Source organism: Heliangelus exortis, chromosome 2, assembly GCF_036169615.1.
Source record: "Heliangelus exortis chromosome 2, bHelExo1.hap1, whole genome shotgun sequence".
Classification (NCBI taxonomy): domain Eukaryota; kingdom Metazoa; phylum Chordata; class Aves; order Apodiformes; family Trochilidae; genus Heliangelus; species Heliangelus exortis.
In genome coordinates this window covers 99,926,560-99,949,989 of record NC_092423.1, presented here as the reverse complement: position 1 = coordinate 99,949,989, position 23,430 = coordinate 99,926,560, and the positions used below count along the sequence as shown (strand labels likewise).

Here is a 23,430-nt window from a genome sequence, read left to right as displayed (position 1 = left end):
CCACAATAACTTCTACTGAACTCGACACACTTCTTGTTTTGAAGTCCTTGTCTTTCCTCAGAGCTTACAACAGAGAGAGCCGAACAGCTCAGTCTGCAGGACCATAGCTCCCCACAGCTATAAACCTGGCCATTGTGTTTTGTGGGGAACTTTTTATCCATACCACATTTTAAAATTTTTCTTTGATTTAATGCTCCACATCTCAGAAATCACCAGTATAGAATTAGACAGGAGCAGAAGTCTGCACACTGACCCCAGAGATGTAAAACTGGCACGTTCCATGGTTTGACAGAGTTTTGAACCAACTTCATCTCTGTTGGCAGCAGCAGCTGTATGGTGGCTGGCTCATGCCAGGTTGCACTTATTAACACCAATGCTGAACTTGGTTCATTTCCAGGATGGCTGCCAGGATGGGAAATGCCATACATCTCTTCAGTGTGGGGGAGCATCAAAGGGAATGAGAGAGTAAATTATAAGTGCTACTTGTGTAACTGAAATAATCTGAAGTGTATTTATCTGTAATACCTGCCTGCTTTTTAAATTATGCCAAATTATGCACGGATTTTATCCCAAGATAGTTAAGTTTTTCTAAATGTAAGTTAATTACACAATATCTTTTACATTTCTGTTGCCTGAAGATCAATCAACTGACCTTAACTGTAGCTGTTATTCTACATATAATGTGCAGATATTCCTGAAACACAGATTTAAAGATTAATCCTTGCAAAGATTTAATCCTTGCAACAATTGTGAGCAGCACATACATGAGCAAATTAGAGCTCAGCATTCTTCACTACATCCTTGCTTGCATCTGCTGCTTTGGTTGCCTGTCTGTGTGAGGTAGAAATGGAGCTGTACAGAAATCAAAATTGTATCCTCTCTAGCAGAATAATCTGCTTGTTCCATTTATAAGAGGGGGCAGTCTCAGGACATTTTTCTTCTTTTTTATATTTGTCTGCCTGACCTTTGCAAATGAACTTTCAGTTCTGCTGACCATGCAGTCTCTTCAAGGCTCTCCAAGGAAGTCTACATATTTTAAGGGTTGTTTCCATCATAAAAATCTCATTGTAGGGAAGAAGCAAAAAAATCAATATTTCTTTTCATCATTTAGCAACTTTTTGCAACTATGTGCAAAGATCCAGGCATGTATGCACAAACATCCAAGTAATGAGGTTTAAACTCATGGTTTGGAGAAATTTGCATCAGCACTGTGGCCACTTTGTTGCCGGTTATTCCTTTTTGTTTGGGGTACTGCGATGTGCAGCGAATGTGTCATGTGGGAGAGGACAAAGAGTCTTCAATGGAGTCTGAAATTTCAGTTAATCTCTTTGTGGTGACAGATAGGAAAGCAACAGCAGGATCATAAGGAAGCAAAATTGCAAAATTAAATAATTGCCAGGAGTGCTGAAGTTACCAATTTGTCTCTAATCTGATAGCAGCCATCTGACAGTATGCTACCAATTTAGTAACCTAAGAAACACCTCAAAACTTCAAGACTTTCTGCATTAAGAATATTTTGTTTTCATTTTTTAAAGACTGAAATTGCCCAGTAAAAATGTAAGAGCTAGCAATGATGTTAAAAGCTGTAATCTCTCAGATGACATTATTGCACCGTTGTAGCCAGAATATTGAACCAGGAAAGGAATGGTTGATTTTTAGGTTCTGTGTTCATGATCAGTGGTTGAGAAAAAAGGGCTTTTGAATCAAAAGATTTGAATAGAAACATTCAGACTGTAAATACCTATAGGCGCTTCCATTTATTGTTAAAATCCAGCGAAAAGGAAAATGCTGCTTCTGCAGATTATTCCCACATTAGACCCTATGTAGTTTCTTGCTGTGAAATAATATCCAGAAGTGTGCTGTTCTGTACTGGGAATGTTTCATGCAAGAGCAGTGATGGGGACATTGTTCCTTCCACACAGCATGCGGGGACACCTGGCATTGCTTCCAGTCCCCAGCGCTTTTGGTATTAAAGCAATATTATTCTCAGGAAACTCAGAGTCCCTTGGCTTCTATAGAGAATACTATTTACAGAAAAAAAAATGGGAGGAAGATCAGTTAGTGCAGAGGAAAGCTTGTCAAAGGAGCTTTTTAAAACATTCAGTAGAAGCACAATCAGTTGGTAGCCTGAAATATTTTCAGCAGACTGTTTGAGAACAGTAATTACAAAATGCTTAAAGTTTCTTGAATTGCTTCTGCTCTTACCCTGGGCTCAGCAATTTTGTGTTAGCCAGCAAGCATCCTTCCATTGCAATTTTATTGTTTGACTGACTATTAAGCCTGGGGTCTTAATGGCTACATCTAGCATTCCTTGTGAGAAGGAATCAATCCTGTGTGGGAGTTTGCTGAGAGGCTTGCTGGTTAAATTCACATTTATTATGAAAAGCCTCATAGAAATGAGAGGGCAGAAGAAAAAAATGAAACACCTAAATAGAAAAAAAGCAGGGCTGGAGGAGAGCATGTCATTCAGAGGAGCCGTGTAAAATCTGACAAGTGTGCATAAATATTGGGCCTGCCTATAATAGGGCTGTGATTCTGCAGTTTGTACTGGAGTGAGGTCAGTGGGATGCCTTGCATGACTAATAATGAACCACTTGGATCAGTACATGCAGCTCAGTTTTGGAGCCCGAATAGCTGTGAATAGTACAGGGTCACTTTGCTCTGTAGAAATAAAAATGTTTAATGAATTTTGATTGGGGATTGAGTTCGGTTTTTTTTTTTTCTTCACTTTTTTATTACTATTTTTGTCTTATTTGGTAGTAGAGAATTTTAAATTTTATGTCTCAGTAGCACTGAACGGCATTCAAAACATTTGCTTTTTAAAGAGAATCTCTGCTAGATCATTTGGAATGAATGTAGAGCCTCTTATTTCATCTTGCAGTATCTGTAAGTTGCTGCTGGAATCATAGCAACAAGTGATACAGAGCATACACAGTGCTGTACAGGAGCCCAGTGGCAGAAAGGTTAAAAAAAAAAAAAAAAAAAAAAAAAAAAAGTATCTTCTTTAAACAACAGTCAGAATATCAATCATTTGCTATTCCTAAATTGTGCATTTGTTTATTATCAGAAAAGTGGGAGGAGATTTCAGATAAGTATATGCTTTCTAACAAAATTGATAATCTAGAATGTAACACTGCAACAAGCTTTCATTTTTTGTTATAAGGGTAGGCTGTTTGGCTAAAACCTGCCATTTTCATGTTGACAGTTAGGGAAATGAATAGGCAAAGTCTGAAGAGAATTCATCCAAATAAGTTTTGGTTCCAAGTCATTAAAAATAATTATCTCAATTAGAGCTTTATTTTGCTTAACTCGAGATCTACTTTTGTTTCAAGTTTCTCCTTCTGGTGCACAAACAGCTTTCTGCAGTTTCCCCATGTAAATGAAAACATGTTAGAAATCATGCTTCAGTCACATGCAAAATAAAGAGGAAATAACAAAGACAGATAAGGAAATTGGGTATCTTTCAGGGCATTCGGGGTGGCCAGGAAGAGCTTTTCTGGCACTGGTGAGGCAGGGAGCACAGGGAGTGTGTGTGTTGTATGGAGGGGGATCGTGCTCCATGCCTGGCTGCCACTGTGCTGGCTGGTGGAGAAATAACCTCTGTGTGCTCCTGTGTATGTGCAGGTGTGAGAGAGCACTTGGGGTGAAGGTTTCAAAGTTTCACCCAGCTCATTTCTTATTATAGTCTTTTTATGACTGCGTGTCCCGTCAGTGAATTTGAAGATATGCAAGTATTGAACCATCAGTGTTTCAGGATCTTTGTGTATGCTGCAAACTTTTGCCTGATTTTTTTCCTGCTCTTTTTTTCTTTTTCTTTTCCTTTTTCTTCTTCTTTTTCCTCTTCTCTTTCTTTTTCTTTCTGTCTTCCTTTTTCTTTTTCTTTTTCTTTTTTTTTTTTTTTTTCCAGCATGTGGGTTCCGACCTCCCCATTATACACTGTGTGTAGTAACTTGTGCCAAATGCATACTCCGAGGCTCTCAAAAAAAAAAAAAAAAAAAAAAGCCCTACATGCTCATTTGAGGCTCCTCTCATTGTAAGGGCAAGAACACTGCATCTCCTGCTTTGTGTGTAGAGGCAAAAGGTGTGGGAGAAGCAGTGTCTGAAGAGGAGGACCTGGCTTCGCAGTGCCTTAGAGACGTACTGGGGGAAAAAATGGGTGCTGCTGTTTTAATATATACAGAGCCTGCCTCAGAGTTCCCTTCAGGGCTGTTGGGAGCCTGGCAAGGTAGAGCAGTGAGGAAAGGAAAAGCAAGCACTGGAAGTGGTATCTTGATTGAGGCTGGCTGCTAATTGCCTGTGGTTTGATTCACTGTCTGTCTCCCAAGGCATTAAAGCTGCCAGGATCTTAGAAAATAGCTGCCAAAAGGGTCTGGGGACTTGAGGATTCTCAAATCAAAAAGCACACCAAGATCTCTAAGAACAGAGTAGAAATGCATATTTTGTCAAGATCCTCTGTAAAAACTGTGATCATATGAACATTTCATTGCTAATCAGCAGCTGCATTTACAAGTTCAGTCCTGTAAGCAGTTTGATTCCCTTTCTTAAGTGATGAACTTGGTGGGCAGAGCCTGCATCCAGGTAGTCACCATAGCATGCCTGTTTTAGGACCACCAGGAATTCAGCTAATGCCATGATTTTGCTGTGGGAATCCTTGGAGCAGCTATTCTTCAAGCATTGTCACCACAGCACCCCTTGAGATAGGGTGGGCCCCCATCTGAGAAACAGTTTGCCTGTGAGGAGATGCTTCTTCCAGCACACAGAGTCAATGAATCAACTGGTAGAGAGAAACAATTTCTGTGTTTTAATTAGAAAAATGAAAAGTGCCTGATTTTCTTCATTGTACTAGTTTCTGTCATCTGAGAAATAATGATGTAAAAAAAAACTGTGGGTCTCTGGCAGTCATTCCACTGGGCTGTCATTATTCAGTGAAATGCACACACATTATCCATGGTCATTAATCTTCTGCACCCAGGCTGGGATAAAGCCTATTCTGCTGTTAGTTGCCATGTTTTGGGTCAAAAGCTCATCCACTGATGTGGGTCAGACATTTTTGTTTTGTTATTGCCAAGAGAGTAACAACCTGTTGGGAACCCTGGTACTGAGCAGTGGTAGAGGAAGAATATTTAGCTAGATGGTTTGAGGTTTTTCCTTTTTCTTTCCCCTTTTTTTTTTTTGCTGTTCTAGTCAGGGAAAAGAGGAGAAGGTTTATGAAGTCTTCTAACAAATCTGCACTTGCCATGTCTTCAGGTTGCTCAAAATAATCCTAGATTTGTATTTTTGTCTGTCAGACTTGGTATGGCTTCAGGGCATGGCCTGATCCTGTTCTTTCATCAGGCATTCCAGCTGCCTTACTTTTAATGACAACAGAACAGCAATGGTCATTGATTAGTGACTATTAGATACCTCTGCAGGAGTCACTGTATGCTCTCAAGTCTCCTCAAAGCTTTGGATTCAGAGAAGAAAACAAGACTAAGTCCATAATCATTCTGAAGTTAATGAAAATGTGAGGAGATTTTCTTAAAAAAAAAAAAAAAAAAAAAAAAAAGTGGAGATTGGTGTGATTTTGATACAGAATTCCCTTTCAAAATGATGTTTGTTTTTTGTGATTTGTATATAGTTAAATCCCTGTACTTCGGATGCAGATCCATAGGAAAAAAAAATAAAAATGCCTCTGCTTTTTGGTCAAAAAGTATCTTAAAAAGGTACTTCCCCAGCATATTTTCCCAGCCTGCAGTCCCCAGCAGGGGAATGCCATTGCTGCTTTGCTCTTCCTGAGTGTTTTGCAAAGCTTTCCACATATGAAGAGTTCTTTGGAGTAGGCAAATCAAATAAATACACAACACATGAAAGTGTTCCTGCTCCATGGTACTTTGGCATTAGAAGTACCCAGAGACTAGGATGATTTTGGAATTACTGTCTAAAAATTACTTTTCAGAAGCTGATTCTCAAATCATCTTCAGACCCCTTATTTACTAGGTAGCAGCATCAACAAGCTGTGCAAATGGGATCAGTAAGTTCTCTGTAATTTATGTGTTTGGGTGCATAATTACAACTAAGGACATACTGACTGGCATCAGCTTCCAGGAGCTTGTAAAGTCAACAGTGCCACTCACCTCTTTTTGTATTTCATTCTGTACTGGGGACTGAATGTGCAGCAGTACAGTCAAGACAGCTGGAGTGGGATTTTGCCACTTCATTGAAGCACTTCATATAGCTTCAGCAAAAGGCTGAGATTATACATTTTACAGCAGCTGTGTAGAAGTACAGAGAAAAGGGCATAACTTTATAGCCTTCAAAAGAAAGCCAAGATCATACCCAGGTCCCATTGGTCATAATTTTTTATTATAATAATTATTATCCATATGTCTAAGGTTACAAATTATGTCACTCAAAAGTCTAGGAAACGGTGAAAGGGAAGTTTCCCAAGCAGTCTAATGCAGCACAGACATGGTCCCTACCTGTTTGCTGCCTCTGCTCAGGGCTGGTCATGGATATGGTGATTGAAGGTTGCCAGCTTCCTTGTGCAGAAGAAGCTCTTGAAAACCAGCCCCAGCTGTGTGCCTGCAGCTCATCCCACACCAGGGAATAAAAATATGGGGTGTTATTGATCATAATGATCATGTTAAAAAAAAAAAAAAAAAAGTTGCAAGGTGGGTGTTTGTCTCTTTTCCCAAGTAACAAACAATAGGACAGGAGGAAATGGCCTCAAGTTGTGCCAGGGGAGATTTAGATTGGGTATTAGGAAAATTTCCTTCACTGAAACAGTTATCAAGCATTGGTACAGGTTGTCCATGGAAATGATTGAGTCACCATCCCTGGAGATATTTAAAAGATGTGTAGATGTGGTGCTTAGGGACATTGTTTAGGAGTGGATTTGGCATTGTGCTAGGTTAATGGTTGCACTCGATGATCTTAGAGGTCGTTTTCCAACATAAATGCTTTTAATATTCTTGTGCTTCATTAGATATTATCAAGAGAGACAGAGGGGAGGACAGTGGGTTGAGTTCTCAGGGACAAGAGCTCCTATCCTATCAGGTGTACTTAAAGCAGAGACAAAATTGTCAAGAGGAGTGATCAGAGTTGGAAGCTATGAATTAGACTGCAGTAATGTGGGAATAATTGTGACCAAAAAAAAGCACATATTGAACAAAGATGTCCCAATCAATTTTAGTAATGTTTAATTCATATAATAACTTAATGTAAGAGGTGATTATCCAAGTTCCTTAGTCTTGTATCCTAAAATCAGTGCTTTGCTTGAATAAAGATTTTTGCCTTGGGTTACTACTATTGCAGTGGTCTGTACTGGTGAAATTCATCCTTTTGTTGTTTTAAGGGAATATGAATGGGTTATCCACTTTCTTCTATTCTGTTGTGGGAAAACAGATAAAACATTGTACTTCATAAGCAAATCTGTATCCAAGCAAATGCAGCAGCTAGGGCCTGAATAGGATAGGTGTAGAGAGGGGTGAATACCATCAAAGTTGATGCTGTGAGCTCCTTCAAGCAGGTGCTGAGCACCATCAGGTCCCTAGCAATCAGCACCCTGAAGCACTGAGCTACTGCAGCAGGGAAGCTTGGGGCTGTCAACTCCTGTGCCAAGGGACAAGAAAGCTGTCTGTCCTTTCCAGGAGCTACAGAGCAGACCAAGAGGCATTATCTCACCTCACACTTTCATGCATCTTCCTAGGAGCTGCTCTCAGAGGTCTAAGAGAATGAAGACCCTCTCCCAGGGCTCCTTTCCCCACAGAAGACCCAGTAATTCACAGCTTGCCTTTCATTTTATGTTTTGATCATCAGGGCTGAAGCATTCCTGTGTATCCAGAGGCAGAGACTCACAAAACCAATCAAGGAGCTGACACAGCTTGTTTAGACTTCAAAACGATGGGAGCACAAAAGAGCACAGCTCCCCCACACCAACCTACAGAATCCCCCCAGCTCCCTGCAAGCAAGGGGGATGGGTTCCCAGGCAATCACAGACCAGCCCCAGGAGCAGACAAAGTGGTTAAAGATAATCCAGTATCAGTCAGGGTATTCTCAGAAATAATCTTCATATTGGAATAATTTGCTGTTAACCTCCATGTCCGCCTTTCTAATTTTTCTGCAAATTTTGAATTTTGGTGTGTAAAGCACTGTGTTCCCACTTGGGCTTGTCATACTGCTATTCAACCACATCACTGTCAAGCTATATCTGTTGTGTATTTTTTATTTGTTTTTTACAGGATTGCCACTGACACATTTTTGTAGACTGGTAGACTTTTCCTTTTAGTAAGGAAATGTGACTTTTGCGATTTCTTTCTCTCCTGGCTTTTTCCAGCTGCAATTGTACTCTCCCATGAGGGTAACTCTTGTCCTGCAGAGTGTGTCAGGAGAGTAGGTGGATGTCACACTGCTGCTCCCAGAGCATCATGTGTTACAGCTCACCATGGGGCTGGTTTGTTTGCAGGAGCTCTGTCCCCTTCTTGCCACCTCTGCCTGCGCTGACCTCACCGTTTCTTAATTACAAACATTACTCACTGGCTTGAATTTCGTTCCTATAACTGATGGCTTTGTTTGTTGTAGCAGAGCTAACTTTATTTGTGCTTTAACTCTGACTCTTATGGCTTGCTGACATGGAGATTTTGGGGGTGACCCAACACCTGATCGTAAATGGTTGCATCTGTAAAATGACATATAGGAAAGTGTGTCACAGGTAGCAGCTATCTGAGGTTCAAAAATGTCAGAAGCTACCAAAGTGTCAATTTGGTGTCTTCTTTTCCTCTATTTTTATGAAACCATTTTTCAGATTGTGGTGTTCTTAAAATTGTGAAATAATAGACAGGCAACCAGATTACAAACGCTATCTGGGACACATTCATCAGGGGTCATTGCAGTTGGCTTTTAAATCTCTCTCCTTTAGAATTTCATTTAATACTTCATAGGAACAGCAAGTTGCTCTAATCCAGGGGAGATTGAATATGCTTTTACTTACTGTTTTCTGCTTATGGAAAATTTTTCTTTCCATCCCCAATGGAAAAACCAGTCGTGTGGCTGTTGATCTATTAGTGCAGAAAGCACAGATGTCTTGCAGCTCTGAGTATCTTTCTCTGCAAAAAGACTTCCAAGAATATTCTTTCTGTTTCAGACTCTGTGAGATTTTCTTTTTGCACCTATACCTTGAACACTGCAGAAATTGCAGAGATGTGTGTTTTCTCCCTCTCTCAGTACTGTAAATTGCTTCAGTAACCTGCTGACGTAGCGTGAGCTTGGGGCTTCACCCGGCTCCCCTCCTCTCCTTTACCAGCACTGTCCGAATCATGGCTAACTGTGCTTGGTTCCATCACTGCCAAACTCTCCTGTTTGTGCTGAGGGCTGTCCTGATACTGGGACCAGTAGCTACATAACAGTGCTTTCTAAATGATTTCTAAATGAGCAGTCTCTGTCTCTGCAGTTGAAGAGCAGGTATCTCTCCTTGTGCATATACTGCCTTCTTAGTCTTCTTCTGAAAAAAAACCAAAATGAAACAAAAAACAAACCCACAATATTTATGCTTGTAGTAGATTACCTGAGGTACAGGAAATGCCGAGCTGGGTGTGCATTGATCACAGCAGTAAATGCTCTCATATTGTCTTCCTTTGGAAATTCAAACTCCTAATCACCTCTCCAAGTACACCTGGCTTGCAGTCCAGCTTTCTAAAGCCAGCCCTGTCCGGCTGCCTGCCAGCAGTTCCCCTCTGAACTGCTGAATATGCATGTGGCAGGACAGCAGGACATTTGCTATGGTCCCTCAGAAAGAAAAAGAATGGGTTATATAGCATTTTTTCAGGGAGAAGAGGAGGGTAGGACATCTCGCCTCTGTTTTTAGGTAGTCTGCATTTAGCACTGGGCAAGGTGGGCACTGCAGTGTGGATGGCAGAAGGTTGAGCAGGTTTGTCAGGGGCTATTTCAAAGGATTTGGTTTCTCTACCAGTTGTCTAGTTTGCCCAGGCTGCTGCAGTAAGTGTTGTCACCAGACCAAAAAAGAAAATGGCTTTAAAAAGCCCTACAAGTTGTTTTGTCTTCCCTGCAACCTGTTTTGTCCAGAGAGGTAGAGAAGATAACAGCAGCTGGAGCATGTCCTGGGCTATTGGCATCAGGCCCACAGAATCATAGAACTGTCACAGTTGGAAAAGACCTCTGAGATCACCAGGTTCAACCCAGAAAAAACCACTACGCCCACTGGAGTATGTCCTGAAGTGCCACATCTACATGTGTTTTTAATACCTCCGGAGATGGTGGCTACACCACCTCCCTGAGCAGCCTGACTACAATTCCAGTAAAGAACTTCTTCCTAATATTTAGTCTAAACTTCCTCTGGCACAATTTCAGGACATTTTCCCTAGTCCTGTTACTTGAGAGAGGAAGCCAATACCCACCTCCCTACAACCTCCTTTCAGGAAGTTGTAGAGAGCAATAAGTCTCCTCTTCTCCAACTAAACATTCCCAATTCTCTCAGCTTTTCCTCACAGGACCTGTTCTCCAGACCCCTTCACCAGCTTGGCTGCTCTTCTCTGAACTCCCTCCAGCAGCCCAATGTCCTTTTTGTAGTGAGGGGCCCAGAACTGAACACGATCCTTGAGGTGCAGCCTCACCAGCGTATTATTACACAGGGCTTTGTGGCAGATCAGGAGCACTCTCCCTGTTGGCAAACCATTCCAGGATAGGTCTGTTTCTGTGTGTACACAGTGCCTGGCACATTTTTCACGGGCTGTCTGCTGCGATATAACACTAATGAGGTAATTACAGGGCTCAGGCAGTGTCAGCGCAGCACATACCGCTTGGATTAGGCCTGGCTCTTGAATGAGCCCTTTCCAAAAGGGCTGCAAGCTGACATGGCTTGTGGCCCACGTGCTGAGACCAGGAATGGGCTGGTACTGGGTGGCTGGGGCTCAGATGGTGTGGAGGAATTCGGGTAGAGGAATCCCCTCCTGTGCCACTGGGGAGGGGAGGGTGGGCAGTCCCAGTAACATGGTGGGGGTGGAGAAGTAGAGGGCTGGCAGGTTTGGGAGGGACATGGAGCTGTGCTTTCCATGCAACACAGGGGCTGGGAGCAAAGTGGTGCCACGGCAAAGGGTTAACAGGTATGCCTGAGATGGGGGGTTAAGGGATGGGCACAGCATGGGGAACTTGTGTTTAATAGCTGCACGTGTTTGCTCTCAGCACATCACAACCACAGCACTGGTGTGGCAGGAGAGAGAGAAGCAATGTCTGCAGTGATCTGTCTGGCTCCTTTCTGTCTTTCTTCACCTGAAATAGGATGAAAAAAACAAACCAAACCAAAAAGGAGTAAAGTTTGGTCTCAGCGTGTTATAATTTTCTTTATATATTATGACGCAAGTGATGTAATTTGGGTGGTTTATGTCTCAACAAAATAGGACAGACTTTTTTTTAAAATACGTTTTAATGAATTCAAGAAGTTATTAAGAAAAGCAGAAGCACTGCATTAGATGGTGGTATACCAGTTAGAATTTAGGATCTCAGCTGTCTCCTGCAGGATTTCATTAATTATGTGAATATAAATTATTACATCATCAGGTTGAAATTGTTTACCAGTTCTTGCTATCATAATTATATAATTATCATATTAATAAACACGATTTCTGGTCCTCCTGTCAGCCTCCAGTGGCAAAATATTAAGTGAAATGGTGAGTCATGAGCTGAACACTGAGCAGCCCAGCTATCCCCCATCCACCTGAGAGCTGCCATCTCACCTTCCAGGGCTGCATGCAGCGAGTGCAACCCTGCTGCTTCCCTACCTTCAGCACACTCCCAGGCCTTTCACACCAAGCTATTTGTAAATGCCAAGCCAGAGAATATCACGACAGTGTCAGTCCACAAGCAAAGGGCACTGGGAAGCCATGAGAGACAGCCGGCGGTTTAGTGGTAAGAGGCAAAAGAAAGAGGCTCCTCCAAAGCCCCTATTCATGATCTTAGCACAATAGAGTAATGCAGCGTTAGGGAAATTTAAGCTGGTGCTGAAAGCCAGTGTGCTTTGCTGCTTTTTTACTCAAGGGATGGCTTTTATCCTCGACTGTAGTGCTTGTGATATTTCAGACATGGCTTGCTTCGCTAGGTCATGTGTATGATGGGTATTGTGGTATAGAGAGGTTTCTAGTAAATGAAACACATGTGGGAATGAATGCAGATATAGATCACGTGTCAAACACAGCTTTATCAGGGCTTGGTGAGATGTCTTTCTAAAGGGTCTGCAGCAATTGAAAAGCAATTAGAATTTCATTGTATTTTCCAATTCTGTTAACCATCCCATAGATACAGATGGGAGTCCACCATAGTCATTGTCATACAGAAGCAGCAAAGCAAAGGCAGCAAAGCAAAACTTTGGTTGGACACCTGTACTTTGGAGACAATTCAGGCCTTAAGAAAGAATAGAAAGGCCACTCTGTCCTACCAATAAAATAAAAAAAAAGGGATGTTACTACATCCTTTGTAGAAAAAAAAGTGAAACTTTTTGTAAAAAAAAATGAAAAGGAAATGCTTCCTTTTCACCAAATGAGCCAGGAAGAATGAGCTAAATGAGCCAGGTTTCAGAAACCTGCAGTGAGACACCTGAAAGTTGCCTCTCCTGAAGAAACACGTCCTGGTCATGCTCTTTCAGTGCGACATTTGTTAGAGTTTGTCCATTGGTGGTTTGAGAGTGACAGAACTCCGCTAAAAGTTGTTGTTTTTTTTTTTTATCTATTGGACTGGGCAAGCAGGCGTAGCTCAGAAGCAGTGAGATGAAGATGAGTAATGCACCTCCTCAATATCAGGGTATGACAGGTCCCAAGCTGCAAAAAGTTGAGAGGGAAACTATATGCAGTGGCCAGCAGTGCTGGATTTGTGTGGAGCAGAGTTGCCAGAGAAGGAGCATGGAGATTCCCTTCTTTTTTCATCCTCTGTCATAATCTTTCTATGCAGTCCTGCAAAGTACATGGAAAATGCTTGCAGTAAGGCATTCCTGAGCAGTAATTAGTGATGCAGTTAACAAATGCTGGTTTACATCACTTGGGGATGAAGCACCTTCTGACCATCTGTTACAAGTGGGTCTGGTTTTCTTCTGATTCACATTCATGCCAAGCAGAATTATCTTCATTTAAATCACTGATTTTTCTTGGAGACTGATCGAAATACAAATTATGAAATGTAGTATGAAAGAGCTGGTCCATTGGCAAGATCTCCCAATGAGTCATGTACTGCAGGGGCAGAGATTGTGGTCTTTCTGGATGTTTTGTTCCTTCCGGAACATGAGTGGGCTCAGTAGCTAGCAAGACCTTTCCTTTTATTATGAAATGTCAATGTGCAACTCTGAGGACGTTAGCCTTGCAGATACTGGTAATCTGAAAGCAGCCTGCTTCATCTACTGCTGTATTTAGAGCAAGTGGATTTGGTCATTCACCCGTACTATTTTTTAAAAGTACTGTCAGATCTCTTCCAGGCAGTATCTTCAAATGAATGCAAATGAAAATTGTGATTATCCATTTCAAAGCAATTGGTAGCAAGCCATCGTTGCACACATAACATTATTTATACATCTCATAAACCCCAGTGTGTTGCTCGTGCATAACTCTTTGCACATCACACTGATAGAAATTGCCTTCAGGGCTGGACTTTCCAAGCCAGCCTCTCTGATTTTAAGTTGCAGACATTGTCAGTTCCATGGCTGACTACCTGATTTTTGCAGGTTCAGTTTGATGTGCATATGATAGCAAACCCATGCTTGCCTGCAGATGCCAGACAGCACCCACAATTACTTGCTTCTCTTTATAGCACTGAAGAAAGTGACAGGCTGGCAGCTCTTAGGGACTCTTGATTCTCTCTTCTTATTTTTCAGGTCCTTCTCTGATGCCTTCTCCTTGCAGCTCTGTGCTCATCCTACGCAGCGATTGCCTCAGTATGAAAAGTTAGGGCATACTGTGTGTTTACATGTATGATTGAGTTTAACTCAAATTTTATTTCCATGTCTTGCTCAACCTCTAATTCTGGCACGTTGACTCCTGCTTGCTTGCAGTTCCCCATCAGGGCAGTCTCACTGTCACTGCTCAGTTTGCGGGACTCTTCTTGGACCTGCTAATAATGGAATTCACTAAAAGACACAAATTCTCTCTTCCTGTCCATGCTAGGCTCCTAGGGAAACTGAAAATAATTGTATCTCTTTCTGCTGTTAATATTCTTGCAGCTGGATCCAGTATTCTTTTAGGAAGTTTAATTTTAAAACACTGGGCATTTTTTTATCCGCCTGTATTAAGTCTCTTCGGTAGACTCAAGGCGTGGTGATGACTTGCAGTGAAAAGGTGAAGCTGGGAAATATATAGCAAAAAACCTCTTTCCTAAGAGACTGTGTTAACCAAAGGCCTAATAAAATCTTCTTTAAGCATCATTGTAAGGCTTGTTGATAGATGGTCAACCCTGGTTAGTCTCTTGAGTATAAAAAATAGTATAGAATTGTTCCTTTTTAGCATGAATTTGTATCAGCTTCTGGTGCCAACCTCCTGTACATCAAAGAGAAATGCACCTTTATTGCACCACTTTACATTTTAAATAATTCAAGCTTGTAGTGTGTTTCACTTACTTCTTTCAGCAGCACCCTCTGCCCTTAGTCCTCCTGAAGTATCAGCTATTTTTGTTGGTGTTTCATACACATGTGCAGCCTGGTCCCACAGTGGTGAAATGAAGATGTCTCATATAGGGCTTAGGGGGTTTTGGCCAGGCTGTCCCTTGTTGCCATGCCTGTGTTTCTGGTCTTCCACTGAGACATGGGAGTGAGGTTTCTTCCTGTAATCCACTCGTAGCTCCCAGGGGTAACTGTCTCCTATTTTTCTTACTCTGATGGCAGACTCAGCCTAAGGTTGAGTCTCAACATTATGAAAATACAAGGCAATCTCCCAGACGAGTTCTGATGAGAAGGTTGTTCTTACACAAACTGAGCAGGACAGTGTGAAAATGCTTAAAGCAAGCCCCCATCTAGGGCAGTATGTTTCAGACTTGTTAGTCTGGATCTGTGAAATGCTTTCCTTTTTTTCAGTGAGGAGTGGAGCTTTGAGCTTCCAAAGCCAGATCCTTACCTGCCTCTTTCTCAGTGTGTCATCCATGTCTCCTACCTAAATTTTAATTATCTTCCCCTTGCTTTTCAACTATTATCCTGTATAACAGAGCAAAGGCTTTATTACTTTCTCTTGCCCATGAATTTATAAGCCCTAGTCTGGATGCAATTAAGTGTAACTTTTGCTTGTAAGTAACAGCAAGAGGTTTTTAGGATTTGACAGAAGGCTTTACTTTTCTAGCGTGCTTGGTAGCTGTTTGCTACAATCATGCATTGAGACCTCTACAGAAATTGGTAGTCTCATCCATGACTCTAAGAACCACATCTTTTATGCCAGGGCTTCGTGCTACTGACTGGTAGCTGACTGCTTTCATTTATCTATCTGTTTCCAGAATAACACCACATTTAAAAAAGGAAAAGAAAAACCACAAAACTAACTGTTTATCCTGGCTAAGCTTGTGCAACAGGCTAAGCTTGTGTAACAGGTTTTCATATGATGTTTTTAGTGTTTAAAGTCTTTTTTCATTAAACAGATTAAGTATCCAAGGGAAAAAAAAAAAAAAAAAAAAAAAAAAAAAAGTGTTTCTTTTATTTCTGTTATTCAGCTTCATTAGTTATAGGAAATCACTGGATTAAAGAAGAGAGCAGATTAGCAAAAAATAAACGGTAGTACATCTTGGGCATATGGTGCCGCATATGAATGGGTTTTAACTACTTAACTGTGTGTAACAAATAGCAGAAGGAGAGATTTGTCTTAGTATGCAATAATTATAATTTGCAGTAGCTGCGTAGCTGAACAGTGAGGAACCACAAAGCCCCAAAAAGCTTTCGGTTGGGTTTGCATGGAGTGTGTGTGCCTGTCCCTGAGCTCCCATCATGTTTTCTGCCAGAAGTCATCCAGGCACGAGACTGGACTCAGCTAATTAACAGGATGCTTCTCCCTCCTTTCCCTTCCTCTCTGCTGGGCTGACGTTTGGCAGCTCTGGCTTAATGCTGGTTATAGAGACTAGGAGTTAGCCCATTGGATGCAGAAGATAGTGCTGGTCCAGGCAGGATACTCTGTAGCAGGGGACAGAGGGGAAGCACTCTGTGGGCAAGCCCGTGACAGTCCAGGCTTTGCCTCAGCTGGAAAATTGTTCCCTGCAGAACAAACACAAACAGAAGCAGTAAATAAGAGGCTGCAATGTCAGAGTGATTCCTGGGGAATATCAGCCTTAAGGCTCTAAGCACAGACAACACAATAGAGCCAGCTTTGAATTCAAACGACTCCATAATTTCTAGCTTGTCACTTAATTTGAGCAGTAGCTATCATTCCCCTCTGATACTTCATCCTAAAAAAGTCAAAATGACGTCTTTCCTAAGTAGACCCAGATCATACCAGTTTGAACTTGGTCAGCTGAGACACAAGACAGTACAAACACTGATAACACCCTGATGGTGCTCCAACCTCCCTCTTCTCAAGAAAACCGTCTTTTTCCATTTGGGTGCTGAGAGGTTTCTGAAAACCAAACTTATAAAGTGATGAGAAGTTTTGCAAAGCCAATCCAACCTAATTTATAAAGTAAACTCAGAAATACCTGGAGGATTACCTGTTCTGTGTTTGGGCTCCTTACTAGGTCTGCTAAAATGCATTAGCCAGTAATGTTAGGCCACATAGCTTAAACATGCATGTCCCTTTTTTTAATGTTTTTGGGTTGCTTTCCTCTGAGGTTCCCACAATGTGTTTCACATCTACTGTGAGTAACTTGGACTTCTGCCCTGGATTAATCAAACATAAATCATTGCCCCATGCAAAAAGAAGGTTTTGCCAAAAATTGTGGTGGTCCAGAGGAGAAGAAAAGGGATTTTTTTTTTCCCCTCAGTGAACTTTTAACTAATTCTATTCCTTTTTTTTTTTTTTTCGTGGGAAATTTTGTACACTGAAAAATACAGGGAGAAGGCCCTAATCATCTTGGGTTTTTTAGTGATTAATGAGAAAATACCCTGGAAGTATTGAAGCATCATGTACGTGTGGCACTTCAGGTCATGCTCTATTGGCTAAGATTGTAGAGGGGCTGTTTCGTGGGTTTGTTTTGGGTTTGGTTTTTGTTTTGTTTTATTTTGGTTTTTTTGCTTGTTGCTTGTGTGTATGGTTGGACTCAGTGATTTCAGAGCTCCTTTCCAACCATGACTAGTCTGTGATTCTGTGAAAAATTAACGCCCCAGCTGCTTAGGAGAATATTCTTGCTTTCACCCTAATTAGTTTTACGGTGAGCCTTGCCAAATTTGCAGTCTTTCTGTTTAGCTTATCTATAACTCACTGTTGCTTCTATTGCAGAGTTCCCTGAAGAGAAGAGGCAGCAGAGAAATGCACAAGGAAAAAAAGACGTTTACACAGGTATGGTTTTCAAGACTTTTGAGCAAAAGCACATGATAAAACTGCAGATTTCTTTTTATGGGTGTTGACAGGGCTATCAGGCACGTTAAGTAGAGTGCAATTAGGCCTTAATCTACTGAGACATCCCAGAGATAATGTAGAAGCAATTTAGGACACAAGTGTGATCTCTAAACCACACAGCTTCTCAGGCTCTCTGTGCTTGTATCCATAGATTCAGGCTGCAGGTTTTCTACAAGAAGAGAAAATCATCTTGCCTCACAAATTGGATCGCAGCTCAGGGACCAACTAAATTTATACACGGTGCCAAAGATTTTGAGCTAATGAGCATCCTGGCAGGGAATGCAGCTGACACACTGTAGTGACACCACATGAGCTCTCGTGTAGCAGCCCTGGGCTTGGTTTCTTTCTGGTGTTGGAGGGTCAGCGTGTGAACTTGTGCTCCCACAGGCTCAGAGGGGGCAATCACACAGTGCCTAAGATGCCCATTCCACCTCCCTTTGGACCCAGGTTTTGTTGAAATCCCATCGGGTGATCCTTCTCAGGGAAGTGGTCTGCCCAATTTCCTCTGCTTTTTGTGCAGACTGTAGGAGTTAAAGCTTTTCCCAGCACCCGTGCAGTTACTGTTTATAGCAGGAGAGATGGGGATAGTGTTTCACTTCTAGAAAAAAGCCAAGAGTGACATCATGCCTTCCTCAGAGAAAGGTTGCACCTCCTCTGCTGCCCCCTCAATAGGCCCACTGCATACAACCCAGACCCTTTGGGTCCTCTCTGAGTCAATAGTCTTGAAATCCATTGATTTGTAATAATGATCATAGTAAATCATTGCAACATGTTGGTCTTGAGAGGGTATGGTGGGCAGACCAGGGCCTCTGCTGTTGGCCAGAGGCTGCAGCCAGCTTCCCAAGGACACAGTAGACCAAACATCCCCACTGAGCCAACACCAGCACCAGCACAGCTTAATCAGACCTTAAAATGGGGCACCAGGCTTTCTGCCTGCAGCACCTTCTAATAATAATTATTTAAATCATAGATCAGGTCAGAGACCTTGTTTTTCTGTGAGTCTGTAAAATGCATGGATGAAATATGTATGGAATATAATATGGATGAAGTATATATGCCCACACACATGCAAATCACAGATGAAGCTACTTGAAGGCACATTGTGTCCACCAGGGTTTGTAGGCAGCACTGTCCTTCCTTTCCTCATCCCTGGAAATACAGAGCAGTGCAGAGGGAATAGATTCCTTGTGCTTGCTCCCTCCACCCAGATCCAGGTATTAACAACAGCTGTAGTTTACCTTGGAAAGCTTTAAAAAGGACTTCACAAAATTATGTGAGTAACCCTGGGTCAGCTCTACTCCACTCCACTCACATTGTGGGGAAGTGATACTGAAAACCACACAGGATTTTAAAAACCCTTTATCATGTACACACACATTGTAACTCGTGAAAGCAAAGGATTTGGGGTTGAAAATGAAAACCATTGCAACAGCACTGTGCAAGGTGGCCATTCAGTTTTCTTCAGCAATTATTTAGGCTAGGGAACACCAAGAAACAATCTTATATATTGACATAACCCAGCCTATAGGTGCATGCCCTAGCTATCTCCCAACTCCAGGGTGCTACCCAGAGCTGTGTCCAAACTGGGGTATGCCTTCAGATAGAAGTGCTGGTTGTAGCTAGAATACACCAGAGGAAGTGACTAGGCCTGGTCAAAAAGCCACAGGGTCCTGTGGCACTGCCCAAAGTGGTTAGAAAAGACACATCCCAGGAGGTTCAAAACACTGCTTTTCAGGGACAGCTGCCCTGAATTAAGTTGAAATACCCTCTAGATATTTTATGAAAAGCAACCACAAACTTAGATTCTGTGCATTCCCCTGCTTACAGATACGTATAGCATGAGGCAAGAGCAGTGCTTTTACACACTGGGAGTTCATGGTGAAAATTAGGTTCAGACATCACTCCCACCAAAGGGCACAGCAAGTAGATAATACCTGTGAATATGATTGTCTGGAAGTGGTGTAAAAGCAGAATTCATAGTAGTGTTTACCTGCCTCTAGCCGTATTGAAGAAAAAAAGTTTTTATTCAGCAGAATTGCAAAACGGAGCTTCTTGGAAAATGCCAGGCACCAGGCAAAACACAAAGAAAAGTGGTTCTCCAACGTAAGGTAGGAATGCTGGCACTCAGCCAGATGCTTGGGTGCTGGTCTTACTGCCCTGTTGTCAGACTTGCAACTCCAAAGCCGCTTACCCATCTTCTGCCTGGCAGTTCCCTGGAGCCGGTGGTGGTGGTAGAAGAGATGGTGTTGGTCTCTATCTATCTTTGTGTCTTCTTGCCAGAAAAGAAATATCGTATTTGGGAATTTTTGATCAGCTCTTCGTTCTCAGCACATCGTTTACATTGCATAATGAAATTAAGTTCATTTTTTTCCTTTAAGTTTCATTTCTTTATCTCCACGTTCTACATTTGTGTAAATTAGACTGCAGGCTCTGTAGGGAGGCATCTGGGTTTTTTTCTTTTTGCTTTTTTTTTTCTTCCATTAACATCCCTCTGAAGTGTCATGCAGAGCTGTGATGTCATTGCATGCAAATAATCCCTATCAGTATTCATTAATTCCCATTTATCCTTAATGATCTCTTAAAGTCCATGACTAAGACCATAACTGATGGAACATTTTTGCACTGTGGTTCCTTCTTTTCTATGCATTCTGCCCCACCTTTTAGGAAAGTACCCACATATAGGATGTGACATACAGTCAGGCTGTACTGTAGCCCAGTTTTCAGCCCCTGGGATTCAAACCTCTTGTTCCTCCAAAACAGTGGAAAGACTACATTTTCCTTCCACATTCCCCCACTTCTTTTAATTCTTTAAATTTCTTTGAATTCTTTTTAATTATTTTAATTCTTTAAATTCTTTTAATTCTTTTAATTCCTGATTCAACTAATAATGAACTATTTTTAATTTTGGTGATTTTCCCTCTCCTTAGTTTGCCTTACGTGTCAAAACTCCACTTGCCTGTATAGGTGTCTCTTCCTCTTGCTGTTTTTACTTGGTTTCAACTGATCAAGAAATCACTGATATTTCTGTACACAAAGTTTCAGAGGGACAGATGCATGAAAGTTGGAGTCCTACCTTTCTGGCGTGCTTCAATCTGGCTGATAAATCTCTCCAGACCATTCTTTTCCTTTGGAAAAAAAGCTGTCCGGGGAATGGGATTTTCAGTAGTCATGTTCCCTGGCAGAGAAACAGGGAAGATCTAGAGCTTTCTCACCTTTCCAGATGGGATCCATATTTAGCAGGAGAGAATAACATCCATCGGCTCTGTTGTTTTGTATGAGGCTTTGTGTTTGTTTACAGAAAACCCTTTTTGTTTTGGCTCTTGCAAAAACCAAAAGTTAAAAATGTGATCCTTTTCTTGTTTTCATAGACAAAGCCTAGCAGTAAAGTAATGCTGTTACAAGAAATTAAGGGTGGTTTTGTCCTGTTGTAGCAACGTGCCAACTCTGCAGATGCATTGAGTCATGCGATGATGCCGAGCAATAACACTGGGGCCCTGACCCCAAACCCAATGAAGCCTTTCCCTTTTCTTCAAAAGCTTCAAAATGCTGAGTGTGTTCTTCCATGTGCCATTCTGTGACTGTTATTTCTATAGCTGGAAGCTCGCTGGGAGTCAGGCTGGAGCCTGCTCCAAGCTCCAGGGAGGAGCTGGCCCCTGGTGCTCCCAGCCTGGCAGAGAGGGTTGTGAGCAGCCTGGCCCTTCCAGCATTGCTCCAGCTGCCCTCAGCCAGGAGGTGCCAGCTCGTGCCACTGATGGCTGGGCTCTTGCTGCCAAAGGCAGACAAGAAGCACAGGAAAAAATGCTGGATGACAAAGACAGAATAAGGAAGATGTCAGATGCGATTATTTCCAAGCTGCTGAACAGATAAATAAATAAACGGGAGTAATCACCCCACCTGTGAGCTCTGCTGTGCAGCACTGGTGTGGGTATAACCTTCTTTGTGATCTTTGCTTTTCCCTAAAAGCAAAGCCTACAGCTGTGGGAATAAACTGATTTTTGATGAGAGGAAAACCAGAGGTAATGTATTGTGCAGCCCTGCTTAAAGATGATGCTTTATTCATACAGCCTTATCCAGCCAGAGCAACCAAAACTGAGATTGACTCCAGTGGAGGCTGCATGGAGTGTTGCCAAGTTTAATTCTGATACTTGATTTGTAGTTTTGAGTTGTAAGGAAAAAAGCAATTTGCATGTATATGTGCAAAAAAGAGTTGGTGTGTGTATGTGAGGAGACAGTAAGAAAGAAATCCAATCTTCTAGAGACTCTGCTGCTAATCAATTATATGCATATTGTGTCCATAGAAAACTCACATTTCTGGTGCCAGAAACACAATGACCACAATTTTAGTCAGTCATCTAATCACAGTTCTGTTTGACTCCAGGTAATCACTGAAAACCACATATTAATAGAAACTTTGGCTGTTGTTTACCTCTATCATGTTATTAACATTTAAGGTAACTTTTTTACTATTTAGTATTTTAAACTTCCAGCTGGCACCAAGCAGCACCACAAGAAAGCTGACTGAGTTCAGAAATATACAGCCAATTACTTTTGTGTCTGTTTAGATATTAATAGCTGCAATTAAGACACAATTAGTATGTATCTAAGTAGAATGGGGCAAAATTAATCTAAGTAATGTAAAAGGCACAATTACCAATTTGCAAAGATGTGTGCTTTAGAAATTAGATAATTTTCTCAGGTTTATGAGCCATAATTAGTTTTCTAAATATTTTGATTTTTTTAATAGCCTGATCTGGGTAAAAAGTTTAAAGTCTGTCATGTTTTCTTCTGGATTTGGTTGCCATTGTTAGGGAATATAACAAAATGGTGCTGTGAAAGATAAAAGTGCTCCCAAGACTGAAATGAACTTTCCATAGATAATTGCACATATGTCCACATGGCCTACCAACAATGATGAAATCTGCTGTCTCAAGAGATCATCTTTCAAAGCCTGCCTTCCATTATACTGCTAATGCTGATAAATGTGTCTCTCACAAGGCCAAGTGTCTGTATCTCCATGACAATTCATGAAAGTGATTCATGCAAAGAAATTGTTCATCGGCTTAGAATTTACTTAACCTTGTGTCTTAGTTCAGTACAATACACACTGAAGTTTTCATTTGAGTTGAGACACATCGCTTTGAAATGCACAACACACACAAAATCACCAAACTCTCATTTAATACCTTGGTGCTTCCGGAAAAACACAGGTTTTCACATGGGATGGGTTTGGATGTAACTGCCGTTTAATGAGTTATTCTTTCTTTTTCCACTTGTTTTCACCAGTCTCCCTCGTGAACAGTTATGCATACTAGAAACAGTGGTCACAGTCTCATCCATTGTAATAATAATAACAGCAGCAGAGGCAACAGTAGTGCTTCCCATTCAGAAAGTGAGTTAGGCACTCCAGCTAGTTCACAGCATTGTGAGATTCAGTTCTCGCTTTGCAAGGCAACTGTGCATCTTGGCACACTTTTTTTATGTGCTTTCTAGCTGGAGCAGCCTGAGATTTGGGATTACTATGAGCAAATCCATCTTAGTAGTCTTTGTTTTGTGATCCTAAAAGGGAGCAAATGTATCATTAAACATAGATGGAACAGAAAGTGCCAACAAATCATGTCACCTTTTCATTTGAGTCATTCTTATTTTCCACAAAATTTATTCGATAGTTGAGGAAAACTAAGCATTGTGCTGGCACTCTTGCATCACTGAACACTTGGACTGGCACACGGATTTATTTTTTTCCCCCTCTTTAACTCTGGTCAAGCTGCTTTGCCAATTTAACCAGGATCAAGCCATGAACTGTGTCAACTGTGTTGTTTGCGCAGCACTGCCTGTGTGTTGTATGCATACCTAACAGATACAGCTCAGAGGGTGGGGAGGTGGAGGTTTTGGAAGATAAGCAACTGATTGTGCTTCTAATGTAATCTTGGGGGGGGGG

General features: G+C 41.6%; 1 protein-coding gene across 11 annotated transcripts in view; it reads left to right on the top strand.

The window, feature by feature from the left end:
• MTCL1 (microtubule crosslinking factor 1) overlaps positions 1-23,430 on the top strand; it is a 107,320-nt gene that overhangs the window by 39,456 nt on the left and 44,434 nt on the right. For 5 of the 11 annotated variants that reach the window (XM_071737176.1, XM_071737175.1, XM_071737174.1 and 2 more), the window contains exons 4-5: positions 17,373-17,432; positions 19,523-19,600. In XM_071737176.1, the coding sequence (XP_071593277.1) occupies positions 17,373-17,432; positions 19,523-19,600 (138 nt within the window). The remainder of the gene's footprint in view (positions 1-17,372; positions 17,433-19,522; positions 19,601-23,430) is intronic. The other 6 variants (XM_071737172.1, XM_071737173.1, XM_071737177.1 and 3 more) reach the window with 2 other exon arrangements.